Source organism: Apteryx mantelli, chromosome 19 (assembly GCF_036417845.1).
Source record: "Apteryx mantelli isolate bAptMan1 chromosome 19, bAptMan1.hap1, whole genome shotgun sequence".
Taxonomy (NCBI): domain Eukaryota; kingdom Metazoa; phylum Chordata; class Aves; order Apterygiformes; family Apterygidae; genus Apteryx; species Apteryx mantelli.
This window is the reverse complement of record NC_089996.1, coordinates 13,319,948-13,342,158: the sequence shown is the minus strand read 5'-3', so window position 1 is coordinate 13,342,158 and position 22,211 is coordinate 13,319,948. Positions and strand designations below refer to the sequence as shown.

Genomic DNA, 22,211 nt, shown 5'->3' with positions numbered 1-22,211 from the left:
AAATTCTTTCAGAAAATTTCTCCTCACTGTCACTGTGGGTTATATACCAGGGCACCTGGCTGCCAACAGCTGTTTTATTTCCACTGTTGTTCCATACAAACCTCCATGAGGAAAGTCTCCTAACATGGTGGTGGGATGTCTGCAGCTGTTCCCTGCTAGTGCTCCCACCATTGTTATCACTCATAGTTGCACCTGTAAAAGCAAGGAGGAGAAATCTGCAAAGTTAAAAGAATGTCTCTTGTAGACCAATGCCAAGAGAAGTAGTTTGGGGGCAGATCTGAATCTGCTAAATATTGAAATCTCAATTATTTTCAAAAACTCTCAAATCAATTCTGCAGCATTTTCTTTGACCTGTACAATAGTAATCGTAACAGCAGATCAGAACTTAAAATCCTTACTCTGAAACTTCTGCTTGATCTGCAGTATGTATATTGGACTTTGTTTTCCATGAGGAATCAGAACATTGCTGACTTTTTTCCCCTAATTTTTGGGCAGGATAGTAGTATATTTTTTGACTGAAGTAGTTTTTCCCTGGGCTTCCCTGATTATATGAAACAATGTTACCCATCCAGCTCCTTTTATTTACACACACTTGGCCTGAAATTTCTGTGGTCTAAAATTGGTGCTTATGTCTGCCACTTATGTAAATGCCAGATTATTTAAGATTAAAAGCACACTTGCACAAAAAATGCTCAGCTCTCCCACCCCTGCCCTATTTGAAAATCAAGAAGCTGGCCATGGTGATGAGATTTTGGATAATTACTGCATTTTGATTGTCTTCCTGATTAGAGTGTTCTCCAGCACAAGTCTACCTGAGTCAAAGCTGATGGCTACTGATTCACTTGGCACACACTTTCTTTAGGCTTTCCTCCACAGTTAGAAAAAAAAACCTTCCATTTTGTAAAAAATGAGTAATTCAAGTGTTCTGTTCTGAAGTTCACATCATTTCCTCTCTGCACCTCAGGCAGATATTTACATTAATGGACATGGAGGGCAAAATGCTGAAGTCAGAATATTTTGCATCTTTTTCTCTTCAGTTCACATTTACTTAAGTTCTGTGTTTTGGATGTAAAATGAATCTCCACTGATTTCACATTGGCTCTCTTATTATCAAGCTACTTATACCATTGCAAAAAATTTCTGACACAGAAGAGGTCTGCAGATCCCTCAGGGATGCCTGAATTCAAACACTTTCAAGCCTCTGGAAGGTTTAGCTCTTGCTCCAGAGTATTCTCCATTTCAGTTTGTGCCAGTGCTGCTTCAGCCCTCTGATGGGAAATGAAACTCCAACTATTTTTTTTCTTTTGGTGTTTAAGTTTTCGCATTGTATATAACTTGCAGTGTTCTAACTTCACAGAATAAATAATTGTGCACTTTTGGGCTTTTGATATATCAGGCTGATATGTGAGGCCCATCTGTCAAAACCCTAGTCTAACCCTATAGTAACTATACTTTCTGAGATAGTTAGAATGTATTGTGTGCTCTACAGTAAAGCTGTTCTCTGCTGGGATGAGAGACCTAGAAATGGAGGTAATGGGGAAAAATGAATAATTAAGTGTATGTATTCTCTGAAAGAGTTCTCCACATCAGAATGAAGAGAAATACTTGTTCAAGGCTCTGTTGAGGTCAAATAGTAAATGTAATTCTTGTTCTTAAATAGTTGATCATGACTTAAAAATACCCATATTATCAGGAACTGCAGGATAAATGTCACTGGAACTTCTTGTTTTTTTTCTAATACACCTTAAGAAATTAAACAAAGCGAATGCATTTGGTGGCGCCCTCAGGAAAAGTCCAGTCACTTCCTGAACAGTAATCTGTCTGTGAGCAGCAGATAGGTTTTCATTGTTTGCCATTTCCAGTTTCCAGTAATGGGAACGATTACTTGAACCAGACAGTTTCTGCTGAGTATCTGAAAAAATTTACCACTTTTAATGGCAAAACTTTATCTGTTTCCATAAAGCAAACAAATAAAAAAACTTTTTACCTGTTTTTTGGATCTTGAGGCAAGTCACATCTGATGATGAATATTGTTTTATTTTGGAATTAAGTGTCTGTTCTTCAGGAACGAGATGTATCTTGCTCTTCTGGTGATTTTCTTGCACTGTAAGTTTGATAACTAAGTATCTGGGTGTGTACACGCATTTTTGGTTTGTTTGATTTTTGTTGGGGTTTTGTAGTGCTTCCCATTACTGTCCCTCAATCTGCAAGCTTTGAAAATGACATTTCTCTTCATTTTTTTTCCAGGTTCAGAACTTTACGCTCAGGAGAGAGGTAAGTTATGACTTCGCCTGGAATTTTGAAAGAAGTAATTTAATTCCTCAGTTGTTAGTGTACATCCATAATGGAGTTTAGATGGATTTGCTGTACTATAACTCAGAGCAAAATTTGGCCGCTTAAAAAAGGATATTACTTGGTGGTGTTTTTTCGTGCAGTATTTAGATGAGAAATGTGCTGCCCGTATTTTAATAAATATTTTGATGAAATCCTAGAGCACTCTGTTTGACTAAGGCATACAAAAGAAGAGCTAGAAGGGGAAGAAATTTAGTTATTAGCATTTTGTTTTTGTCTTGAAACAAAACTCTTTCTCTTCCCCCCCTCCCCCAAGCACCGAGGTAGTATAAAATTATAGAATATAAGTTATGGGCACTCTGGAGTATTTGCTTTTTATTTTGCAGAATTTCCCAAGAGCATGTCTGAGCAGAGTACAGAACTTGTGTCCTGAGTGTAAAGCATTTAATTTTTATGTTATCTTCTTGCTGGTCCGCAGCACATACATGCTACATTCTTCCTTTTTTCCATCACTTCAGGGAAATGGTTGGTTCTTTTTGCCGGGTAGTGTATTCACATGCGAAAAATACAATTTTTGTATTTATTGTATGCCCAAAGTTCTCTTGGGCAAGGTTGGTTTATAATTAGCTGCTAAGTGGACATGGCAAGGGACTTCTCTAAATGCAGGAAAATTTTCCTAATCGAGTAGCAAATTTGTAATACAAATCCTGAGCAAGATAGGCAGACCCAAAAGCTGTAAGTTTTAGGGGAAGGGAAAATGAATGAACTCGTAAATGTTTCTCTATACTTGTTCATCTAACTGTGAATTAAAAAACTATAACAACATTGTAATAATTTTAAAATTCTATGCTATAAAATATTTATCATTCTTGTGTTTATACAGAAGCTTTATTTCTTAAAGTACTTAGCTTTTTTTTTTAATAGGAATATTGTATTCAGTGGATATTTTCCAGGACTAACAAGTCTAAATTCTAGGAGATTTTATATATGTTCAGTTTATGTTCTCATTTAAATTAAATGAAGGCTTTGCTTTTGTGTATGATCAGTAAGGATTTAGTGTGTCTGCCCACACAGTAAAGTTAGGCACATATGTATTTGTTTGCAGAACTGGAAACCAAGTATCTTCCATCATGCTCCAGTTGTCCTAAACTAGAGATTTAAAATTCTCCCAAGCTTGTGTGTTATGTGTTTAAAATGGAATTTGCTGAATGAAGTAACTGTAACCCTATCTGAGATAAGAAATACTGGGATAACTCCAGAAACTTCTGCTAATTGCCTTGGGGTTAAATAGAGCTCCATAGGTTTGCAGTTTATTCAGATAAGTATAAATCTAAAGTTTTGTCCACCTCTCATATCTCCTGGCAATAAGAGTTGGAAATAAGAAACTATGAGAAATAAGGAAAACCAAGCAGTCAGCTGCAAACCAATTTAAGCATCCTCTGTGTCTTCCAGGAATTTAGTGGATTTGGCCATGAGCATCTAGATCTTAATTTTTCAAAAAAATTTCTGTCCAGGATAGAAGAGGGCTGCTGTGAGTACCAAAAGGAATGACTGAGACACATTAAAACTAGTTTTAATTGGCATAGGCTTCAGGTGTGTGCACTTTCTTAACTTGATGTGTTTCTGTATGTTTAATAACTCTCAGTAGAATTCTATTATACTATCTTTTATTATTCTATTATACTTATCTACATTCCCCTTGAATCTATCTACATTTTAGCATCTGCGACAGTATGCACAGAACTGTTATGCTAAAAATAAAACTTCAAAGATACAGAAACAACTGAGCAGTACCATACTGTGGAAGCAGGGTACCAGTGCATGACACCTGTTAGGAAAGACTTGAGAGATGGAAAAATGTAGCAGGTATGGCTAAAGAGCAAAGTGAAGGAGGTTTTTAGAAATAGGAAGTCCTATTTCTGAAGTTATGTCCAATTGAAGAAGACAGGAAGGACTGCAAAATCTGGAGAGTAAATGTAAATATATTGTCAAGGAGGCTAAAAAGAGGAAAGAGAACTTAAAGAGCAACTAGCTAAAGAAATCAAAACTAGTATTAAATAATATGATGTGTGGTAGACTTACTTGCAGAACTCCTTTCCAGTTGATATGGTGGATGCAAGAATACATATATACAAGGCAGGACTGGATAAGTATATGGAAGACAGCCCTATTGGACATTACTAAATAGATAAAACAATTGATTTAGGAAAACATCTGAGCTGAAAACAGTTGGAGGCTTGGAGAATGAGTGTTAGAAGGAAGGTATTACATATGCTTGCCTTGTTTTTACTGTGTCTGGGCATCCACTTATGGCCACTGTTAAGAGACAGAATATTGGGCTAGATGCACCCTTAGTCTGAACTGTTCTTAGATGTAATTCTTGATCTTTCAAGCATATCTTTGTAGGTGGATCTTTTTTTCCGCTTAGAACAAGCAAGGGGAATTCACTCAGTGGGGCCAGTGAAAGGACCAGAGCTACTGAATCCAGGGAGTGCTGCAGTCCCACAGCTTGCAGCATTGGTCGCCTAGTGATCAAACTGGTGGCCCACTCAATGATTCTGTCAAGCCCCCAAGGCAAAGGCAGAGGAGATGTACAGTGCGTGCTGTGATAACCATCAGTTGCCTCTGGTATACCTGTGTGGTGGAAGGTAGAGCTGCTACTACCGTCAACATCTGTGAGATCTGAACAGTAGCACAAAAAGAAGACAACCTGCTAGGGTACAATGAATTGTTTTTAGTGATTGAAATGCTTGAGATAACAATATTTTGTTGGATTAATTGAAAATAAATGTAACTTTTTTATTTTCTCCATCAAGTTTTTACTTTCAACATGGTTGAAATCAAGGTTCAGCCATCTGTCAAAGTGAAGAATGGAGCTCCTATGTCAATCATCTGCCATGCCGATATTAGCAAAAAAAATGATTTCCAGCTGAGCCATAATTTTACAATTTTTAAGGATGGCAAGCTTGTGTTCATGATCACATCAGATAAAGGAGAGGCACGATATGGAATACCTGTAGCTAGATCTTCAGATACAGGACTTTATGAGTGTGCTGTGGAAGCAGGTGGGAAGACGAAATCTAGTAAGTCTTTGCACGTTTGGGTAACAGGTGAGTATTCCTTCAAACAAGGCTGTTTTCTAAGATACAAAAAAAGAACAACCTCCCAAAGGAACTAACAACGAGTGCTAAGGTGGATATCTTACCTAGTGTTTTTTTTCCATAGACATCATAGTACTTTAGAAGAGTTTATTACTAAATCCTCATTTTAAGGCACAGAAGTGAAATCACTCTCCCAGAGTTCCTGGCAGATCAGTGACAGTCAGGAATGGAATCCATATCTCCTGAGCCACCATACAGTGCTCTGTCTCCTAGGCCGGAGAATGTGTTATTCATGAAAGCTTGGGCCTATGTATCATAAATCTGGTGGAAGGGGGACTAGTTTACTGGAAGAGCTGGAAATAGCATACAGAGATTCTCACCGTGAGAGACACTGCCAAAGCCCATACCAACTGTGGACTGCTTTTGTGGGCTGTGTCATATCAGTCTTGCTCTTTCATCTTTTATGAAGATGGAGCCACCTCTATCTATAGTCTTGGCAGCCACACATATTCTTAACTGCGAGAGGAAAAGCAACTTGAAAAGTGTTGGTTCATGGTTAAATAGCTGCACAGTTGTACAGGGCCTGTAATTTTCCTTCAGAGGACTTCACCTGTAGTTACAATAATTGGCATGGTATTTAGTTTCTTCCCTTGCTCATTTCTGGGTGGCAACAGGAAACACTGAGGAAGAAGTGATCTTAATGTTTAAAAGAGTGAGTTTCGTGCTTCACAAATTACATCAAGATTGTGTTACTGTCCTGAGGGATGTTTTGTTCTTCTGAAAGTGCCCTGGCATGCACCCACACATAAAAGAAACTGTTTATAAAAGCTCACAGTGCAGCCTTAAAAAAAAAAAAAAAATCCCCAAACCCCCGTTCTTGCAAATTATTTGGATCTGTTCTTTAGTATAAATCACTAAATAATCATCAGAGAATAGTGTCTCTTTCATGATTGTGTAATGATCTATTTCCTCCTTTGTTTTCTATTCTAAGGGTTGACCAAGCCAATACTGACTGCTGAGAAAAAAGAAGTTTTAGAGGGTGAAGTTGTGAAATTACGTTGTGAACTGCCAGAGGAAGCATCTCCTTTGTATTTCGTTTTCCGGAAGATAAAGATGAATTCAAAACCTAATGAAAAACATGTATCTGAATCACATAGAAATTTTTCCACTGTGGAATTTTCTGTTGAAGAGGAGGATAATATTTTACATTTTGATTGCTTGGTTAGGAGACTTGTAAACCTTGAACTTGAAACCTCAGAACCCAGTAACAGAACACTTGTTACAGTCAAGGGTAAGTTGCTTAGCTGTTATGTTTACATTTCTTTGCTTGCCAAAATTAAAAAGGTTGGATCATGATTTTATATGTATTCTCTTGCAGAACCATTTATAAAGCCTACTCTGAAGGCCAAGCCCTCAAGTAATATTACTGAAGGAGACAGAATACAGCTTGAATGCTCAACAGTGGTAGCCCGAATGCATGACATTGAAATCATACTCCAGAAAAACAGAACAATACTGAACAGTGTACGAGATGAGAAGCTTTTGAAATACTCTGCAGTAGCTACTCTAGAGGAGAGTGGTGAATACCTGTGTAAGGTGGAGCAAGGGAGAGCATCTAAAACCACCAAGCTGAATGTTGTTGTGGCAGGTAATGCCTCTGTTCATTTTAGATTTTACTCAGTGAAGTAGTATTTAGATTTGGTAAGATTTGGTAGATTTGCAAAGTTTACATCCAGACCTGAGTAAATTTTCCCTAGTTAAAGAACATTTACATTTGGGTTTCTGATTTTTGCCTGCCATTGATAATTCACAATTAAAATAATGTTTTCAAAAAACATGCATGAGAAGTGGCTTTCAAAAAATTGCAAAGTTTCTGTTTTCCCTGAAAATATAACTGTGTTAAAATAGGATGTTTGGTTTTGTCCTGATTGTAAACTTTCACTGTGTCCTTCATTCTGCATACTTTGGGATAGGTAGTTGTATTCTTTTATGCTCAATTTGAGTGAATTTGTTCTCTTTCTATTTTGCAGAGTTATTCCCCAAACCAGTATTGACTGCTTCTGCAATTAAGCTGGATGAAAATAAGGAACTAACCTTGAGTTGCAGCATTAGTGGTTTTCGTAAAGCTAACTTCTCTATATTAAGGAAAAATTCAAATGGAGACATCTGGTTTAAAAATTCTAGGAACTTAACAATGAGAGTTCATGTGAATGACACTGGATCTTATATCTGTAAAGCTGAAGTAAAAGGAATAGTCAAGGAGAGCAAACCTGTGAGGATAAATGTTTATGGTGAGTTGATATAGAGGTTTAGAGCCCAATGTTGGGAAAAAAGTGGAAACCATAAGCATATAAATTAAGTTCATCTGTTTGCAGAATCAGTCCTCAGTCCCTAAACTAACAAGCTGTTTATTAGTATTTGCAATCTTATTTTCTGTGAAATGTGCTTGTAATCTTTAGCTGTAGAAGATTTGATCTGTCGTGATCTAATCAGGTCAGACTTTTCCAGGGCTGGCCCGGGGAAAAGGGGGAAGTTATTATGTCTTCCCTTCTTCTATCTTGTCCCCTCCGTTCTGTTAGGAGCCAAATAACTCTCGTGTCATTACCATTTCCAGGAGATGGTAATGTTCTGCAAACCTCTTACTCATCAGTTTGATCTGAAACTATGTCAGTGTCTGCATCCCCCTGAACACCCAGACAGAAAGCCATGAGAGCCAGAGCTCATCTGGATGGCTCTACCCCAGGAAAGCCAAGGTCTTTGCTGTCTATACAACTCCCTTCCCCCACCCCCCTGACCAGCACACTAATTATCAACACCCCGATTTCCTTCCCCCTCGTGGGGCATACAAAGTCAGTTCTCAAGTCAGTAAAGGGAGATTAACTGAGTTGTGATTGACTGTGCTGCAGACACAGAGATCCCTGGTTAGGCTCTGCATGATCCATTTCAGGTATTGTAAGTAATGCTATTTGCATGTTTTTTTGCTGTACAGACTTACCGCTTGGGTCAAAGGTAGCTCTGAAGTTTGGATGATCCACAGCTGGGTCATTGATCTTTTTTTTTTGTTTTCCTTTACACTCTCCTCATATGATCTTTTAGTCCAACTCACATGTTTTATATAAGTGTTTTTGCTTTGTTCAAGTCATCCCTCTGCTTCTATTCTATCAATAAGCAACAGCTCCCCATATAGGCGGTCTGCGGAAACTAGCTAAATATTGTATGTTTATATGATATATTAAAACAATTGTATATTTTGGCCTTATGCAACAGAATTGGCAATGTTTTTTCTTTTCTTCCCATTTTAGCTCCAGTCTCCAAGCCAACTCTTTCTGTTGTCAGTGGTTTACCGGAGGTAGTGTTAGGGAAGCCTCTACAGTTAATCTGTCGTTCTGTGATGGGAACACCGCCAATAACATTCAAATTCTACAAAGGAAATGAAATTAAGAAAACAGTAGTTAATGACACATATGCAGTGTTCCTGGATGAAAATATTAGACGAAATGACAAAGGAGGATACAAATGTGACGCTAGAAATGATCACTCCAGTGGTATGAAAACTAGCAATATTCTAAACATCACAGTGATAGGTAAGTCTATTTAATCCTTCTTCTTGTCTAATGTTAGATTTTGATTTCTGAAAGTGTTTGTAGCATCAAATGATGGACTAAGCAAGATGGATAATGAAATGTGTATAAAACTTTTTTTCAGGTGAATTAAAAATAGTTGGACTCTGTATTGCTCACTATTTGTCACTGAAGTAAAAATTCTGTTAATAATCTGGATCAAGTTAACTACAACTGAAGTTATTTTAATGTAAGAGATTTGGCTTGAACTATTATTCTAGAAGAACTCTTTTTGGGAAAATATGAATAATTTGATCTTGAATATTTGAAAATCTGAAAGATACTAGCTGTTAGTTAAATTAATGATGAAGCATTCCAGACCAGGACCAGACCCAGATTTTTCATGTTTGATTTTTGAAGGGCTAGATTAAATGTATGCATACTGATACTGGAGCTATTTCTGTGATATTACTTGCTAAAATCAGCATGTTAGCTAAATTCTTGGTAAAACATTTAAATCTGCATTTTTTATATTTTAGTAATCCCTCTAAATACCTCTGTTATTAGTTTGGCACTGAGCATTTTCAAACCAGAAGCTGCAGTTGCTAAGGAGCTCTGAAAGTCAGTCTTATTGTGGCTCATACTAGGAGTTACTGTATATGAGCATAGACTCAGATCCTACAAATATGTATGAGGTTACCCTTATGCTCAGCTTTAAGTACAGTGACTTCATTGGCTAATAACCCTTAAGAGTGAGAGGGCAGAATTGCACAGCTGGAGAGGGCAGTAGGGTCTCTAGACTAAGGGAAAGAAAAATGTGAAGTTAGAAAAAAAACATCTGAATCCCTAAATAACCACAAGCAACTTTAACAAAAGGTGGGGAAATTTCAGTTTAGGACATGAGGAAACCTGTGGGAGATGCTGCAGGAAAAGATAGGGGCTACATTAGAAAGGGCAGAATTCCTCTGTCTGTGAGGGAGCTTGGTAGCTGAAGCTTTTAAAGGAAGATGAACTGGAAGTTCACAGAAGAAAGCATGGAGCCTGCTGCATGCTGAAAATCTTATTAGTGCTCCAAGAAGAAGAATGTAAGTGAAAGTGTAGTGATTTGCAAGTGTGCTATTAGCAGATATGAAAAGAAACTGAAGCAAATAACAATTCCATAGCAGGCCACGAGACTGGTGTCAGAACTGATAACTGTTAAGACATGTGCATGTGGTTTTCCCTATTGTTGCACGTGTAAGAGAATGTCTTGTTTTGACAGAATTTTAACCAGTATGCCGTGTTTGTGTAGATTTTTTTTGATGGCAAAGAGAGCAGATGGTATTGAGGTTTGGAGTGATAGTTCCTGGTTTAGATCCTACTGGTTGAAAGGGTTGGCTCAAGAAAATTCTGTCACTGATTTAGATATGTTCTACCCCCCTGAGAGTCATTTCCTGGTGGGCCCAAAGAGCTTATTTGTCAACAACAGGCTTTGCTGTGGGGCTGAAAGAAGCTTCTTGGTTATGCTGTACCCAAGATACGGACTGAACCTTGAATTTAATTTGAAAAGCTATGGGAAATAATTGTAGATAGAGTGTTTGAGGAAGTGTACTGTAGCCATCTATACTAGATGAAGGTTCTTAACAGTGGCAGGCTTCATGTCAAAGCATATAGTCTTGTGGTTCATCTTGAATAATGAATGATGTAAGTAGAAATAATTGCCTCCTACCCAACTGGAAATAAAGAAAACATTGCTTGTGGCTGCTGTTCCGTCTACAGAAGGAGCTGACTAATTGTAGGTATTGACCTTTTATTAAAGGAAATAATGTTTTATCTGTAACCTCTTCAAAATGTTTTTCTACTCAGTAATGTCACCTCTACCTTGCTTGAGTTCAGAGCTGGTAGTTCTTCATCACATATTTATGATATGCTGATGTTGTCCAAACATTTGACGATTAAAGTAGTGGTGTGGCAATATGTGGTGAAAGATGAGTAGAGCTGTGTATCCGGTGCATGTTGCTGGCACCTATGTCCATGTCATTCAACCAGATAGTAACTGTGTACAGCTACTGGAAAAGACTGGAGCAGGAACTGATTTCTTTGGAACTTGGTAAGCAAGGGAACTCGTGATGGAGGATCCACTTGTAGAGACATTTTAACCCATTTACTTGGATCCTTGCTACTTTTCTTGAATGTATCAGCCGTATTTTAGGTTTACTGAACTTGATTACTGTCAAGTAATCCAGGACCAGAGCAGAAATCTATTCTTTCCCTATTGAAGAGCGAATCTTTTGCTACCAGAGTGTTTTCAGTTTTGTGTTCCAGCCTGAATCCAAACTGTGTTGGTTTAAAAAAGATGAGCTTGTGTTTAACAGGTTGGTTTCTCTCTGAGTTCACTGAAGAAGTGTAAGTTTTGACGTTGAGCTGTATGTGACTAGAGCAGATACATCCTGAATTGTTGTTTTTCTTCTGTGTCAGCTGGACTATTGCATGTTTGAAGGATGTGCTCTCCACTCTCTGAGCCCCTAAACAGGTCTTGAATTGAAGCATTTGCATTTGCTAGTCTCTAGAGGTTGGAGAGTGTCTTAATTGCATCAGTTCCACCAGAATGTGCTTTGCTGACACTAGAGAGAAGATGAATGATGAAAGTATGAAGAGATTTATTCATTAAGATTTAAAGTCAAGGTGACTTGAAATAACGAGTAACAAAGAAATCAATACAAAGCATAATCTTCATCTATTAACAAATGGATGTTTCTCTAGTGGCTTACATCCCAACGGTCCCAGCAAATGTGTGTATCCCAGCTGTTAGAGCTGGTGGTTCAGGATATAGGGTGACACTGTTTGGAAGTTCTGAATAGAAAGTCATGGTTTGGGGCCTGGTGAGCCAACCTTCTACAGAGTCACTCTCTCCTGAGGTGGTTGCTGTGAATTCTTTGTATTCTGTCCCTTTCTGGGGACAGGATCTGAAAAAAGACCTGTCTGATGGATAAATCCTGTCATGGTCATGGGATCAGTCCTAGTAACACACATCTTACGTCTAAATCTTTGCTTCCTGCTTCCTATCTAATACAAATACAGTTTTCGTGAGTATCATTTTTTATGTCAGCTTTGGCTTCCTCTTTCTGCTTCTATACCAGTGTTGCCTTAATGATTTCTCTTTTACATCTGCCTTGTGTTATTTGTGACCTTGCCTCATTCACATTTGTAAACTTTGCAGAGAAATTTTATTTAGTGATTTTGGCAAAACATTTCCTTCATATCCCAAGCATTTAGGGAAGCTACTAACATTCTATGTCTTGCATCATAAAAAGTCTTAACTATATATACATTTTTTCTTCCTTATGTAATTATAAATGCTGATACACATCTTCTCCTGATCTAGCTATGTATATACTAATATACTTAATTTGTAGAACAGAAAACCTAAAAACTGTATTTTGGCTACTCATATTCTTACAGCTTGTTAAAATGCAAACTAACTTCTCTCATTTTGTTTGCTATAACCTGTAACCCCTTCAAATTTGTGGCTTGCTTATGCCTTTGAAGAATTTGATCCAATATCTGTTGATGTTCACTACTGTATACTAAATGTTACAAAACAGATATAATACAGTTAGTATAAAATAGCACAACTCTACATAACTATGTAAGCATAGCTATATAAATTGAACTATAATTATTTGCACTACTGAACTATTGGGTGTATTATTTCTGAAGATAATTTAGATTGTTTCTAGGTTGGGGCCTGATGGGGATCCACAGAAGTTTAAGAAAAGATACTGATTGACTTCTGTGGGAATGGATATAAGTTTACTTTTGTGTTTGCTTAGTTTCTCTATGGTGCCTGTGTAATTCTGGGTGCATAAAAATATTTACTGGATAATGCTGTCTGGCAGAGACTGTTCAAAAACATGAACACTATGCATTCAGTCTCTGTTGAGCTAAGGAAAACTCATGTTAAAGCAAGTATTTCTACAGTACAGTATTTTATTATCAAAGTCATTTTTCATAGTGCCGATATTTGTTTTCTTTGTCTCTTCTGTAGTACCAATCAGGAATGCCAGCTTGGGCAGTAATCCTTACGGGGAAGTGGAAGATGGCAGTGACACTGCTTTTCTCTGTTCCGTGAAAGAAGGATCGTGGCCAATCCACTTCAAGATTTTTAAAAAAACTGATCATGAAGTCCTTTTATTTGAAAAAAGTGAGAATGCAGACAGAATCTTGTGGCGCAAGGAAGCAATGAGCAGACAGGACACGGGAACATATTACTGCATTGCTTCTAATCGAGCTAATGTGGATGTGAAGAGCCATCCAATAACCATCAGTGGTAAGTTACTTTTATGATAAGCTTCATACACTGTCATCATGGCAGGTGAGGGTCATGTTATTTGAGATATTACTGAGTATACCTCTCTCGCATGTTTTTCTTTCACCATTGTCAGAAGTTAAACAGAACTATTTATAAGCAGAGATGTCTTACCTACACAGAACAGTTTAAGGGATGCTGAAAAGCCAAAGCAGCAGACTGCAGAAGCTAAAAGCAACCATTTGTTGTACTGAGAAGTTGTCTGTCACAAGGGAAAGGCTCACTAGTGAACTTTGCATGTGAGTCTCATTAAAGTTCTCCCCCAGCACTTAAGAAGACCTATTTGTAGTAAAGTGAAAGCTCAGGAACTGCAGAAGTTGATAATGATAGCCTGCCACTGTACATACTTATAAACATGTCTTTCTTATTTCCAGTCGTCTTAGCGGCTTGGCAGAAAGGAGTCATTGCTGCATTTGTCCTAATACCTATTGCAGGAGCAATAGCTCTCACTTTATGGTGGTTTTTGTTTAAGAAGAAAACAGGTAATAAATGATTCTCTTCTATTTCTTTGGTGATGAATGCATTATAGCTAAAGCCTTGCATTTGCTTCAGGAGCAAAGGCCTGTGAGGATGAAACTTCAGGAGATGTTTTTAAATACAGTTTTAGAAAGCAGCAGAATCTACTTAAAAATGTGTGAGGTGGCCCAGGTTAAGCTGCAAGTATGCTGAAGCTTTCCAGGTACCCTGAGCAGAATGGGGACATTTAGCCAACGGTGCTGGAAAGGCACTATTGGAAGAAAAAGTTATTGGAGATAGGCCAGAATTCCACTGTTTGGATGCAAACCCAGGTCTGGAATCCAGCTTCTTGCAGTGTAGAGGCAGATGGGACCTGAGTTTTTTTTTGTTTTGTTTTGTTTTGTTTTTGAACCAGTATGGAGCTATGCTGATTTGATTTGGGGTCCCAATTCAGGGATAATTGGGGTACTTCTCCAGTTCTTATGAGGCAAACTTAAGATTGCTTTTTCTCCCTGCACTCAAATACAATTTCACTTAAGGATTTATCTTCTTTTCTTAAGGTGCTCTTTTGATCTTGTTCTTTCAGAAAATAAGTAAATCTGTTTTAAATGTTCATCCTGAGATATGCAGTATGTTGCAAAATATTTGGGAAAATTTGAAGTATCTGGGAATCCCAGACTGCTTAAATTGATTTGTCTGCATTTTGGGGTTTGAGATCATAGCTTCCCTGCAAAAGAGACATTTCAGGGACCTGGGTGATAAACAGGACATAGAATACTAGGTAATTAATTTTATGATAGCCAACAGAAAGTATTCTGACTTGGGTAGATAATCGTTTTGTTTTGTTTTGTTTTGATTTTCGTCTTTTAAATTCTTTTATTTATGCAGTATTTTAATAACAGCTCTTATTTTTCTTTGTCAAGCTCAAAGACCGTCCATGGAGATGTCTGGGTAAGATGTCTTGCTTTCCGATAATGCTGAAATATTTCTGTTTAAAGGGCCAGAGGCCTTCCTCCATATGAATATATTTTATTATGGCACACACCTGCAGACAATAGATGGTTGTAGCTGTGTGCTTCATACACCACCTGCAAACTTACAACAACAGGATGAGGAAATATTCTAAAAATAGAAAAAAATCAGCTAAGAGGAGTAGAGGAATGTCAGGCCTACATCTGCATACATTCAGATATGGAATTAAAAACTTGGAAGTCTTCAAGCAGAGTAATGCTAGAGGGACCACTTTTGACCTTAAAGTTTGCTTGTGCTTTTCTTAAAGGTGGAGGCAAAATTTTCATTAACTTCAATAGTTAAGGAGGTATGGTAGTCAGCACAGACAGTGACTGAACTTTGCATATCATCATGTTGTTTTTATCGCCTGTTTTGGATAATTACATCAAATTTTATTGGCTTGCTTTTCAGATCTGCCTTGGCTACAAACCTGACAAGTGAAAAACTGACAAGACAGAACAATGATGGAGACTATTATTCCAGTGGGATATTTTCCTGAAGACTATTAATGAGTTGGCTTGATTAAGAAACATTTATTTAAAATTTTGGACTTGCATGGTTGTGGTTTGGATAGGGGCCATTTTTGGGGGGAATGCACAGGAATGCCAATAACATTCTCCCACATATCTCCAGTCATATTGTTGTTGCATAGCTTTTTATGAGCACATCTTATACAAAGATTAGTTTATGAATCTGCCCAGTCACTTCTACCAGGCAATTAGTAACCAATATTACAGATGGACAAACCATGGTAAAAGAAAATTACTTGCTGTTTTTGAGAGTGTTGGCGCAGCCACAAGGAAATGATTTCAGAGAAAAAATTTGAGAAGTGGCTTCTAGTCCTGTGTTCTGGCTACAGTATAGGTATATTAACTTGCTACTAGTTAGCACCTTTTTATTCCAGGATCTCAATACACTTTACAAGATAGATGGGCGTGTTTAGAACACCTGATATGAATAATGTTATCTCTTGTTGTTATTTAGCTGATCATTTGAAAAAGTCACACTCTTCCCATCTGTGTTATATGACTGTCTTGGACATGAATCTAAGGGCAGAATTTCTCATGTGTAAACATTGCGACAATAAGAGTTGCAGCTTTGTTTTAATGAGCAAGGTGCAACTCATTCATTTGGCTAAAATAAGTGTTCTATCAGCTCAACTTTTGCTTGAATATTTTAGGATCAGGTTACATTGAAGATGGTGAAAATCACATGAAATCAACAGATGAAAATAAAGGTAATTGCATGCTTTTTAAACAGTAGATTTTAAATTATTTTATGAATGAAAGTTGTGATTTTTCTGATGATAGCAATCAAGATTTGAAAGTCCAGTCCTTTCTTCTTACTCTCTGATAATGAAGAAAACTCTTTCCTTTGCTGAGTCTAGTTCTTTTTCCTCACATGCAAAATGACAACGATGTGACCCCTTTCCCAACTGCATTATGAAGTGCAATTAGTTGTGCTGGGTTTGAGGCCATCTGCTGAAGGATGGTATAAAAATACAACTTATACTCAAAATTTTGAGTTCTATATGGCATATATTCAGAGCTTGTTATTTTCTAGACTGTGATACCTACAGACTTCTGCTTCTTTTGTTTCTCTTTCCTTCTTTATATCTGCAGATCTTGAAATGTTTAAGCATTAAACCTAAAAATAATCTTCTATAAAATCTGAACAAAATGACCTGCCAGATGCCTTGAGACACTACATAGGCTAATATGTATAATCATTAAAATGTGTCATAAAGTATTGCATCGTCTAGTATGTTGTATTCTTAAAGACTGGTGTTTAAGATATTTAGTTAAAGAATAGTATTTACATATGTGGGTATTACCATCTGAAAGCACACTTTGTCCCAAATGCTTTTGTTTTATACTGATGTGAAAGTGTTCTGATGGGTTAGATGCAATTTCTGATGACTTAGAATACATGTTGACTTGGTTGTCTCTTTGACTATGAGTCAAAAGGTAGCTGGGAATGCACTGGTGTAACAGAAGTTCGGATTAATGCAAAATTAATCCTGATTACAGAGCTAGATTCCTCCATAAACCTGTATGTAACATAGTAGGAAATAGGTGGCAGGAATCTCCATTTGATAATTTGTGCTACAACTCTGAGTGTACAGGGCAGCACTGTATCACAAAACTAAGAGAAAGGAGCTGTGCTAAATTGATTTCACAGGAAAGCTTGGAAACAAACTATATAAACAGTAGCTCAGTGGCTCTTGTTTTTTCCATTGTATCCTACTTGTTTCAAATTAAATGGGCTCTGGTCTAATAATCTGCATATGTGTCAGAAATAAATGACGTCAATCCTGACCAGCTATGGATTGGGCAGCTTCATTAAAACCAACTAAATTGTTTTCTGCCAGATGTGAAAACCAAGGCTATTATTCATGTGCCTCTAAAAATAACAGTATCTGTTTTTGCATTTGTGTAGTAACAGCTTTTACTTTAGCGAGCAAGAGGAAGGAACCTGCATTTGGTGCATGGAGTTTATCCCGTTGCGGTCTAAATAAGTCAAAATAGAATGGGAGAGACACACACACACACCAGAAACATAGGAATATAAGGCTATAGTGGTTCTCCAGGATCATTGCTGTTGTAGGAAGCATGCCCTTTAAAGTTTGTTTTTAATTAATATGGCTTCTTAAAAACTGGGGGGTTTTTTGTTTTTCTCTTGTCTCTCACCAGTACTATTGGAAGGCTGCTCCAAAACTTTGCTGTTCTAATCATTAGATCTTTCTCTAATTTCTGTTTTAAAAAAGTCCCCAGACAGTTCTGCAGGACTCCAGGCTGGATTACTGTGGTTGTCCCTCCAGTCTTTACAGGAATCCAGTAGAAATCAATCTCCACCATAAGCAAAAGGCAGAACAGAAGGCAACAGTTTAGTGCATCTGTTGTATCCAGCTGGCCAGTACTGGTCAGCTAGTAGTCTTAGTAAACCAGCTGTCTAATCATTGTCAGGCTTTTTATGGGCATTGTGGCAGAGGAGCATTTTGAGGCGGAAGATGGGTTGCCATTGTAGATGTTCTATGGAGAGCTTGTAGAGCCATGCAAGAGAGAAGTGCTGAAATTGCTTATTGGCAAAGCAGAACTTGAGAGGATGAGAGGAGATGAGGGAGGCCGTGGAAGACTCGGGAAAGGCTTTAAATATGGGAAAAGTAGAGAACAGAAAGTGTCCTGCCACAGCAGCTAGTGAAAAAGAGGAGAAAGTAATTTCAGGGAGAGAAAAACGAGAGAGCAGGAAGAGAAAAGATAGGAGCTGGAGTAGGAATATGCGAGAATCTCATATAATCCCCTGCTTCATTTGTGTTGTGCCACTTTTGAAGGTGCTAAATAGAAAGTAAGAGTTTAGGCACAATTTGCAGGTCACACAGTTTCAGAAAACTGGCTTGAGTTGGTCTGCTGCCTCTCAGATAGGGATGAGCCTCAGGCATGGATAGGCCTCACACCTCTTAGCAGAGTAACTCAGATCTGCCATGAGTAGGGCCTGATCCTGCACCTGTCAAAGTCAGTGAGGACTTGTCTATTAATTTCAGTGGCAACAGGATCAGGCCCACAGCTCAAAACATGCAGTACTACAAAGAAATATCTTCTTGATATTTTTGGGGCAGGACCTGACCTTGAGAGTGCTGAGGTGGAGTACACTGAAGTTGAAGTATCGACGCTTGATCCTCACAGAGGTAATAAACTGTTTGGCCTCTATGATTATATTTTGGGAATATCTCTGGGCACGTTACTGTTCCCTGACACTAGTCTGACACTGGCATCTGTGGGAGTAAGAGCAGGCTGTGTTGCTTGTGCATCACAGTTTCATGCTAATAGCTCTCCTTAATCTATGTGATGCTGTGGCAACCGTGCTGTTATTCAGTGCAACCCTTCTTCCCTTGTGATCCTCTTGTGCACCTGCCCTGTCTTTCCACATGAGATCTGTGCAAGGCAGGACTGCCTGCTGGAGCTGTGGCTCTGAGCAGAAGGCAGCCTGCTGCGGATCTTCATTTTGTAGAATCCACGTTAATTGAGAGGCATTTGAGGATATCCACAGGATAGAACAGAAAGCAGAGGAATTTCCTCTCTTTATAAAGGAGCTGGCTGAAGGGTCAAAGCTGTGATCCACTTGTGATGGAGAAGGGAGAAAGAAAAGAGCAGGTTTAGTCTCTCAGTCTGAAAAGGGCTGGAAACCATCCTGGATTTTGTGGCACATTAAATAGAGAAATGATGAGAATATTGATGCCCAGATAACTTTGGCCTCTTGCTGTCACAGCAGCTACAGTGACAGTAACCAGAGCTCATAGCATGAATCTGAAGTATGTATCTCTGCAACCTTGAAGGAGGAACATTCACTGAAATTTATTCTAAACACCAGAATGAACATTTCAATCATTTTCTGTCATCTGGAGAACCATGATCATTATGCCCTTGTGCCGAAAGCTGTTAAATCATTCAGAAATTTGCAAAAAAGGTTCGAATAGCTGAGAGTGAATAAAACCCATGAGAGACATTTATGCTATGCCCTAGCTTCTCTGTTCTAACTGGATGAGAAGCAGACTGAGGAAGAAATGGACAAATTTGCTGTTTCCTAGTAGGAAGGGACACTCACTCATTTGAGACCAAAGGCATTCTTGTTTAGTTAGTACTACAAACATTTGGGCAAACGTGCTTGCTCTTCAAGGTTGGCAGCAAAGCTCTTCTAGAACAGCTAGTCTTCCTGTTCTTATTCTGTTTTCTCATAAGCTGGTGTCTTTCATCACAGTGGTTTTCCTGTATTCTTAGCATGCTATCTATCCACTATCTGCACTTAGATAACAAAGTTGTACTGTTTTTCAAAATAGGACTAATACATTTGCTTGTTGTTCTAAATGTTTCTCCGTGTGTACTGTGCATTACAAAGGTGTAGAATGGTAAAGATATGCGAGCATATGATAAATGGAATGGAGATCACTATTAAATGCAAAATCAGCATCTCTAAAAATAGTCTTTTCATCCCATTCCTGATATAACGCTGTTCCAGTATAGTGGACTGAGTAATAAGATAGTTTCTATGCTATGTAGACTTCCATCATAGCTGAATCCGGTTAAAATGAGCAAAACAATATTTAAAAGATAATGTGTAAATGGAAATAGATAATGTAACTGAATGCTGACTCATGTTACAGACATATATGACATTCAGTACATAAATTGGTTCTGTGCTTCAAATATACTGAGATGTTATGGCTCCCCCATCTATTTCTTGTGGTAAACCCAGGACAAAAGTGACTGCTTAGCAAATGCAAACTTTGGTTATGAAGATGGCAACTGCACTGCAAGTATTAATGTGCTAATCTTTCAGAGCATCTTGATGATGCTGCCTGAATGGAAGGAATTGTATGAAGCCAAGTTGCAAGATTTTTTTTTTAATTCTTCACCTTCTGTAGCAATGAGAATAAAATTAGATTTATTCTCAGGAGAAGAGAAGCAAAACTAAGTTTCTTTATATGCCCTTGCAATAATCATATACATCTACAAAAATATTTCAGCCATAGGACTGCCACTGATACTTGTACCACATTGATGTTATTGCACAAGTTTCGTTTCAAATCATAATATTCTTTCTTGTCTTTTTGTGTTATGACCAGTACTTGTTAGGGAACAGACCCTTCAGATTATTACTTAGCTCCAGATCCCAATGTTTAAAACTCATCACATCTTTTTTGATTCCACCTATTTTCTGAATGACAAAACATGGCACATTTGCCTCTTCTCTGGGCATGCACGTCTCATCCAGCAGGCTGCATGTAGCGTCTGTTCCTTCTGCCATTTTAGGAACTCAGGATTTCCTTGATCACCCAGGACCAGTTTTAAATTATTTACTCTACCCATTCATTTGTTCTTGTTGCCACTGTTGTCAGTGGCAATACTGCTGTTCATCTCAGAAGTAGGAGAATTACATTTTCTGTATTGTGAAAGAATACTACAATAAATACTGCAATATCTAAGCCATAACAGGAACCTTTGGGTCATCTTTGGAAATCAGAAATAACTAAATGCCATCTCAGAACAAGCTTGCATAATTGTAGAAGGATGTAGATCTTGCTTTGACAGTAAAGAAGTTTTTACATTTGGAAACAGTGATTTTACCCTGTTTTTTGAGCCGTCTCTGCACTATCAGGTCATTTTTCTGAAGTTTTTTTTTTAACACAGTATAATTATGAATAGTCTGGTGCATCAAGAACTTTTATCTGTACTATGCATGTGTGTGAAGAACAAAAGCCAAGGTTCACTCCAGTGTTAGTGATGGTGGTAAGTTTGCTAGAGAAGTTTCACTGCTTTATTTTAAAACCTCCATGTGGAAATAATTTGATACCTACTTTTGTGAAGTAGGGGTGAAGAGGCTAGACAAATACGAGGCAGAGCTGGGGCTACACAGCCCAGCTGTTACTTGGGGTAATCATGGTTAGTTGTTACCTTGATATTTAAAGAGCTGCTGGTTCTAGAGAATGATTAAATTGAATCCTTATGGAGACTCTGTTCCTAACAAAAATAAAGCGCTTATCTTTTCTAAAGCGTAATTGTATAAAAGGATGGCACAATGATTTAGACCCTTTATTGTTAATATGAGGAAAAAGAAAGGCCAGTGCTAAAGAAAGATCAGGAAATATGCCTAAAATGAGAAGGGAGAAACTGCTAATCATGGGTGAGTAAGAACATGCTCCTTCTTTTACTTTTATAGTTGATTAGTCATCTGCAGGGTGGCAACATTATAAAGTCAGCGGGAACAAAATGTCAAATCATCCAAGTCATTTCTCTTAGCACGTTTTTCCAGTGCTGGGCCAACTTTTGGAACGTTAACAAAAAAAAAATAACATGGACAGTGGTATTATATCAGAATTTAATGAAAAAAAAAGCAAGCTAAGGAAATGCCTTCCACCAAGTCTTTCCACAAAATCAACAGCAGTAGATTTAGGACTGTAATCTGCTAAACAAATGCGCTACTAACAAAATGAGCTACTTCTCATTAAAATTATGAAAAAATTACATGTGACTTCACTGGAAATTGGATTGATCATTTAAGCAATACTGCACAGCATATGAAATGTACTTCAAGATCTTCGGACTATTTTTTTTTTTCTTCAAAGAATGTTCATGCCAAAACTGCAAGTTTGAAAGGTGTTATTAGGCACTCGGTGAGGTGCAACTCCTGTTGTCATTGAAATTAATAGGAGTGTTGCAGCTGAATTCTGTTGTGTTTAGCACCCAACATTTAAAAGATGTTTAACAGAATTAGTAAAAATGAAATTAAAAATAAGCTTTGGGAAATTATAATGGGGTGCCTGAGCCACTGAGATTCTTCAGAGCAATGCAGAACAGTAACAATCCTGATTCTTAGTTTGACTGACAGTCAATAGTCTGAATTCTTTAAATGTTTTCATAGCTAAAGTACAGGACTCCGTATCCAGAA

The 22,211-nt window shown here is 37.8% G+C and overlaps 1 protein-coding gene across 7 annotated transcripts in view; it reads left to right on the top strand.

The window, feature by feature from the left end:
• The first annotated feature begins 1,890 nt into the window (after positions 1 to 1,890).
• The window catches only part of PECAM1 (platelet and endothelial cell adhesion molecule 1), a 37,923-nt gene continuing 17,602 nt past the window's right edge, over positions 1,891 to 22,211 (top strand). For 5 of the 7 annotated variants that reach the window (XM_067308372.1, XM_067308371.1, XM_067308370.1 and 2 more), the window contains exons 1-13: positions 1,891 to 2,106; positions 2,248 to 2,274; positions 5,109 to 5,402; positions 6,385 to 6,684; positions 6,772 to 7,041; positions 7,424 to 7,684; positions 8,696 to 8,977; positions 12,981 to 13,262; positions 13,676 to 13,783; positions 14,681 to 14,708; positions 15,180 to 15,250; positions 15,949 to 16,005; positions 18,385 to 18,453. In XM_067308372.1, coding sequence (XP_067164473.1) covers positions 2,073 to 2,106; positions 2,248 to 2,274; positions 5,109 to 5,402; positions 6,385 to 6,684; positions 6,772 to 7,041; positions 7,424 to 7,684; positions 8,696 to 8,977; positions 12,981 to 13,262; positions 13,676 to 13,783; positions 14,681 to 14,708; positions 15,180 to 15,250; positions 15,949 to 16,005; positions 18,385 to 18,453 — 2,083 coding nt within the window. In that variant the 5' untranslated portion in view covers positions 1,891 to 2,072. Of the gene's footprint in view, positions 2,107 to 2,247; positions 2,275 to 5,108; positions 5,403 to 6,384; positions 6,685 to 6,771; positions 7,042 to 7,423; positions 7,685 to 8,695; positions 8,978 to 12,980; positions 13,263 to 13,675; positions 13,784 to 14,680; positions 14,709 to 15,179; positions 15,251 to 15,948; positions 16,006 to 16,390; positions 17,030 to 18,384; positions 18,454 to 22,211 lie in introns of those variants that run through there. The other 2 variants (XM_013953145.2, XM_013953146.2) reach the window with 2 other exon arrangements.